Source organism: Myotis daubentonii, chromosome 3 (assembly GCF_963259705.1).
Source record: "Myotis daubentonii chromosome 3, mMyoDau2.1, whole genome shotgun sequence".
NCBI lineage: Eukaryota > Metazoa > Chordata > Mammalia > Chiroptera > Vespertilionidae > Myotis > Myotis daubentonii.
In genome coordinates this window covers 53,426,125-53,432,639 of record NC_081842.1, presented here as the reverse complement: position 1 = coordinate 53,432,639, position 6,515 = coordinate 53,426,125, and the positions used below count along the sequence as shown (strand labels likewise).

The 6,515-nt window shown below is 53.5% G+C and overlaps 1 protein-coding gene across 4 annotated transcripts in view; it reads right to left on the bottom strand.

Moving 5' to 3' along the window:
* Nucleotides 1-417: 417 nt before the first annotated feature.
* BDH1 (3-hydroxybutyrate dehydrogenase 1) overlaps nt 418-6,515 on the bottom strand; it is a 33,907-nt gene continuing 27,809 nt past the window's right edge. For all 4 annotated transcript variants that reach the window (XM_059687454.1, XM_059687452.1, XM_059687455.1 and 1 more), the window contains exons 6-7: nt 2,436-2,588; nt 418-1,233 (exon numbers count right to left, since the gene is read on the bottom strand). In XM_059687454.1, coding sequence (XP_059543437.1) covers nt 764-1,233; nt 2,436-2,588 — 623 coding nt within the window. In that variant the 3' untranslated portion in view covers nt 418-763. The remainder of the gene's footprint in view (nt 1,234-2,435; nt 2,589-6,515) is intronic.

Sequence of the window (6,515 nt, the reverse complement as noted above, 5' to 3'; positions counted from 1 at the left end):
AGAGTACCTCTCACTTAGTCTGTCCCAAGTCTTAAAAGAGGTTGGAGAAATCTCAAATGTAAATCTCCACAACCTCCCACCCCCTCCACAGTCAGTTCTGAACTTTGGCCACACACACTGGCACCATGGACATGCAGAAAGGTGCACCATGGGCACATGAGGCTCAGGCGAGGTCACAGAGCTGGACCCAGAGCACCCTGGAACACAGAATGTGAAGCAGTTCTACAGCAGTGACAGGAACATGTGACCTGGACCATCCACAAGCAGTAAGAGGATTATGCATGTATCCTCTCTGGGCTGCAAATTCTTTGTGTACAAAAGAAAAGAATCTGTCCCCTTATTCCTGAGACTGGCTTAAGGATCAAATGAGATACATTTTTTGAACAGGATTTTGGCTTAAAATGTAAAAGATTAGGATTATGTTTTATAATAAATCTATTTTTAATACAAAGGTATTTCCCCCAAATCTTTGTATGAAATCAACTCCAGAAAGACAAGGCACCATGTTTGCCCTGAAGTTTAGGGGCCCTGCCCACCACTCCGCACCCAATGGAAGAGGCCCAAGCCACTCACTGTGCACCCGAGTCGGGCTGGGCTACCCGTTTCGGTTGATACTAAAACTGGTAGTGGGTCCTCCTGGGATGGTGGACAATCCACAAGTGAGTAATGAAGAGGTGACTACATAAGCTCCTTCCTTCCTCCCTCCCTCCTTCTTTTCCCTCCCACCCACCAGGGCTCCCGACAGAGGCCAGCTAGAAACTCTTCAGTGTATGTAGATCCTGTCGGAGATCGCTCCAGGCAAGTGGGTCATGATCTGCATTCGCAGCCACCAGTAGTAGTCCATGGGATGGTAGCGGGTGTAGGGGTTGGCGGCGGTCAGGGCGTGGGTGATAGCGTCGATGACGGGGGTCGTGTCGGTGGAGCCACTGTTGCAGTAGGTCTCCATGGCGGCAACCTTCTCATCAAAGTACTTCTTGCCGTAGTCCTTGCGCACCACCTCGGGCAGCTCATCCCACATCTTATTGGCGGTGGCCTGGATGCCCTCAGCGCTGTAGAGGCTGGTGGCAGCGATGAAGTTGCCGGGTTCCACCACACAGACCTTCACACCCAGAGGGTGCATCTCGTAGCGCAGGCAGTCGGAGAAAGCCTCCACCCCGAACTTGGTGATGCAGTACGGGGAGCGGGCCGGGTTGGCCATGCGGCCCAGCATGCTGCTGATGTTGACCACACGGCCTACAGAGGAAGACAGCAAGCACTGCTCAGGGGTATGGCCTGGGGGGTGAGGGGATGATGGTGGCAGAGGGCCTGGGGCCTGGCATGTTTCCAGAAACCTGGCTAGAACCTGGCCTCCTGGCCTCTCATACTTATTTTATCTGCCTGCCAGGCTGGGGCCCAGCTTGCACCACACAAGGTCTGAGGGCCTTCTCATTCAGCGTCAAGGCCAGCTCCCACCCACACATCAGTATCAACATCCCTGACACTTTCCCAGCAGCCAGCTGTGCTGGGCAGGACAGAGGAGGAGAAATGAGTGAGAAGCAGAGCTGTATACCAGGAGGGCACAGTAAAACGCACAAAACACAACTAAGCTGTGTCTCACCTCCCACGTTCTCCCATTGTATTTCCCCCCCAAATGCTATTACCTGGCAGTGCTCTGTTGGCAAGCAGGGAGGGGCAGGGGCAGGGGCAGCAGAGGCAGGGGCAGGAGCAGGGTTCTGGACCTGACTTCAGGACTGGGACATGTGGGCAGAGCCTCGGGCACTGAGAAGAGAATGATGACCACAGAAGGCTCTCCCACAGGCCCAGCTAGGTGGGTCAGACCACAGCTTCTCCCAGCCCTGGGGGCATGGAAGAGGCAGAGCCCATCCAGACAGACAGCCCGGGCAGACCTGGGACCCACTCACCCTGGGTGTGCGCCCAGGAGAAGGCACAGCCCCATCCTGGGCACTGTGGGAGGCTCCTTTCACAAACCTCTAAACTGGAAGTCACTGAAGGGCTGCGGTCTTCTCCTAAAACCCCACAGCGCTCTCTGGGTTCATCCTGTCGTTGCTGGGCCCGCAGGGTAGATCACATGGATCTTCCCCTTTTTGCCATAATTGTCTGTTCTTCTAGGGAGGACATGTGAATCCCTGGCTTCTAGGTGGTTTACTTACATTGGCTCCTAACATGGTTTGGGCATGTGGTCTGTACACAAGGGTGGCTGTTCCTCCAGATTAGGTTCCCAGAGTGGGATTTGCTGCAGAGAAGGCTCTATTTTCTGAAAAACCACACATCCCTTTCCGCCTGCCAGGCCACACCACCTCCGCTCAACACCAGCCACAGGCCCCCACACGGCCCCTGGGGGATGTTGGATCTGCTGGGACCTATTCCCATTCTGAGCAAAGATGAAAAGGTGGGGCAGGTCCAGGGGTCATGAGGAAGGTCCCTTTCCAGCTCACCTTTGGCCCTTCGGATGAGGGGGAGAAAGGATTTTGTCACCCGCACTGTGCCCCAGAGGTTCACTTCCGCCACCTGCTTGTAAGTCTCCATGCTGGTGAACTCCACCTCCCCGAACGTCGAGATGCCCGCGTTGTTGACCAGGCCCCACATACCTGGTTGGGAGGGAACAGAACGGAGGTCACCACATGGGCTAGATCACCCATCAGCCTGCAGCCCGTTCCCCTCCTCACTCCCATCCTTCCCCCAGGACTTGCCAGCTTTGTGCCCAAGGCTCTCGGGACACCTTCTAGAGTCACCAAGGAAAACAGGAGACAGTGCTGGCTGTAACCCTCCCTTAGATCTGCCACCAATCCTTATATTTCTTCTGCCTTCACTGAGTCTCTGGGCCCATCATGACCCAGCCCTGCCGGTGCCCCGGCCTGGAGTCCCACCTCACCTCACACACTTCCACTCTATTCCAGCCAGTCTCACCCCACACTCTGCACGGGGCGCTGTGTAGTCATCCCTGCCTCTGAACTTCCCCTCTTGCCAGAAGCCAGGGGAACCTCAGGAGTCTTCCAGGCCAAGCCTCTCTGGAAGACCAGGGAGGGGACCCAGCGCCCAATGTCACACAGCCAGTAAGAGGCTCGGTCAAGCCTTGATCTCGGGTTGGGCCTCCATCCTGCTTCACCCTGAGACCCAGCTAGCAATGACGCCATGCTCTGACCTCCCTTCTCTGAACCATGCACTGGTGCTGGTTATCATGTGGCAGGCCACGGTGAGCCGGTAACCTGTTCCTCAATACCCCAGGCGTGTACACCTGGCCTGTGCAGGTAGAGAACACCCTCAGCCTTGTGTGGCCCCACAGGTACAGGGTCGGAGCAAATGGACGCTCATCCAGGATACGTGCGCTGGCTATTTCCAGTAAAACCAGCAATGGGACAGCTGGCTTTTCTAGGCATAGACCGCTGGTGCTAGGAGGCTCCTTGGAGGTCACGTCGTCTGATATCTTATTTCAGAAACAGAGATACGGACCCCTGGGGAAAGGACTGGCTGCAGTGTGCCCGGTACGTTAGAGGCAGAGCCTAACTGGGAGGTGGCAGTGAGGAGGCAGTCACGTTTTGCACACCCTCTCTGAGTTCTGTTTTTTGGGGTGCAAGGACTGGATGCGCTGGAGCCTCAGGACAGAACAGGCCCTGCCTCTTTTTTTAAATTTATTTATTTTTTATTTTTTATTTTTTAAAATTGTTTTATTGCTTAAAGTATTACAAAGAGCATTACATATGTCTCCTTTTTTCCCCCCGCCCTTGACAATCCCCTGGCCTCCCCTACCCCGCAGTGTCTTATGTCCATTGGTTATGCTTATATGCATGCATACAAGTCCTTCGGTTGATCTCTTACCCTCCCCTCCTGCCCCCCAACCCTCCCCGGCCTTCCCGCTGTAGTTTGACAGTCTGTTTGAGGCTGCTCTGCCTCTGTATCTATTTTTGTTCATAAGTTTATAATGGTCTTTGTTATCCACAAATGAAGGAAAAATACCACATGATCTCAGGCCCTGCCTCTCTGTTGTGGAAACCCTCAGAGTTCAGTCTCAGGGAAGCGTGTCAGTCCCGCCCCGTGCCTGTGGGAACTCTGGCCCGCCTGCTTTCTGAGTTCATCATGGAATTTGTGTAAATGACAGAGTAATTGGTCTCTGGCTGCTCCCTTCCGTGCTACCCAAATTAACGCTTCATCAGCTGACCTCTGGTGCCTTCTCCTTCAATTATGGGAAATTAAGGACATTTATTAGGGAAAGGAAATTGCTGGTTAACAAAGTCCTCATGAAGTTCTCACTCCCACTCGCCGAAAGCTAAAGCCTGGCTCTCAGGTCTTACCAAGGACCTTGCAATGACTCAGCCAGGACAACCCCCCACAGCTGCTGTCCCCTCTCCTCCCCTCCCCTCCCCCAGCCCTGCAGATTCCGCCGTCCCCTCCCCTCCTCTTCCCAGGAGGCCTCTCTCCGCCCTGGCCAAGGCTGATGCTTCACTCTCCACCTTCCTAATGGTAAGCCATCAATCCTCTCTCGCTTTTGCAACTTCCACTCTTCCATGGTCCCTGTCTCCTTCCCTTCAACGTCGTACACATTAGGTGCTTAATAAATGTTGGAGAGGTGAACACAAATACCATGTCTCCATATCCTAAAGGACCTTCTCTTTACCATGCTACTCCCTCGTGCTATTCTCTGCTCCCCTCCCCTCCGAGGCCAGTCTTCTGAGAACACAAGCTACCCTCCCAGGTTCCCATTTCCCTGCCATTCTGGGTCCCAGCCCTACTACTGGCTGCTCTGGTTATCAAGGATGCCACATGCCAATGACGCCCCTTGTCTCCACTCTCAGCTTCTCCACCACATGAGTGCTACTGATGGTGCCTGACACTCACTCCTCCCTCGGCGTTAATAATATCCAAGTGTCTCCTCCAGCCTCCCTGCCACCTTTCTTCTACCTGCCCCGCTAACATACACGTGTCCCCAATGTCCTGTCCTAGACCACTTTTCCTCAAACTATATGCACTGCTGCCCGGCCAGTGTGTCTTAGGTTGAACATTGACCTATGAACCAGGAGGTCCCGATTTGATTCCCGGTCAAGGCACATGCCCAGGTCGCAGGCTTGATCCCCAGTGGGGGTCATGCAGAAGGCAGCTGATCAGTGATTCTCTTTCATCATTGATGTTTCTATCTCTCTCTCTCTTCTTCTCTGAAATCAATAAAAAAATTCATGTTTTTAAAAACTACACTCAGTGCTCAGGCAGCCTCATTTTCTTTATGTTCATGGAATTTTCCAGCTGCTTTGTGTTCGATTCATATGGGGCAGTATCACACAACCTAAAGTAATCTTTCTTCCATCTAACATCAATGACATCTGACACTGATACCCAAAAAGGTTTACTGGAAGTTGGCCTGTGAAGGCACACTGTGCCTGGGTGATAAGCAGGACAGTGTGTGGACCCAGGAGCTCTCTGGAGGCCTCATGACATTCCTGCTGGTCTGGTGACAGCTGTGTTCCTGCGGCAGCCCCATCACAGCAGCCCCATCACACCTCCATGTGGAGGGTCCCATGCACCCCTCGGCGGTCAAGGCTCTCTCCTAACCCCAGTCCCCTCCTCCTGACAGGCACTTACCCTAACCACACCAACATATTAAATTCCCAGCTGCCCAGCCCTGCCCCTCCTCCTTGTTAATAGTTTCACTTTAATGGTTGACTCCTCTGGCTTCTTCATTTCTCCCCCATCTGATGAGTACTGTTAACATTACTGATAAAGATCAAAAGGACAGCTGCCAGGCCCTGAACTAAACATTTTGCATCTACTAATTCACCTGACCCTCACAACCGACCTATAAGGTAGATATTAAATTATCTGAGTGAGGCAACTGAGGCTCAGAGAGGTGAAGCATCTGCTCAATGTCACCCAGATAACGAGTGGACAGGATGGAATCTGGACCCAGTCTGTGTGAGGACACAGCCCCCATGCTTAACCCTGTGCTGTTACTGGCTTCCTCTCATGTCACGAGAATCGGCGTCTGCTATCCTGTTTCCACGGCGTAGTTTGGGTCCTGTATTACTGGGAAGCTTCTCCCAGGTCTGCCTGTCTTCGTCTCTCTCCTCCACCTCCATCCCGATCCAACCGCCACAGCCCGAGTCTCCTCTCTCAGTCACGTCCTGCTCCGAAGGTTCCCTTCCCTAGTGGGGTATGTGAAGCATTTTCCAGGCTTCTCTCACCCACTTCCACTCCCTTTCAAGTATTCTGCTGTCTCTGAACTGCCTGCCACTCCTCGGACATCAGGGCCCCTCCCACCTCAGCTGCTTCCTGGCTCCGCTGAGCCCCGCACCCGCCACCCCTCAGTCTGAGAGCTGAGTTTTGTTGAAATGCTAAAAATGTTCCTGCAGCAGCCAGATCTAGGTATGAGCACTGGAGGACTCCCAAAGCACTTTTCCCACTTCACAGACGGGCAAGGTGAGGCCCACACAGGTGAATATGCAACCCTCTTACTTCTAGTAAGAGGTGAAGCTCCAAGTAAATCCAGTCTTCTCACTCCCAGACCCAGGGTGTCCCAGATACTAGGG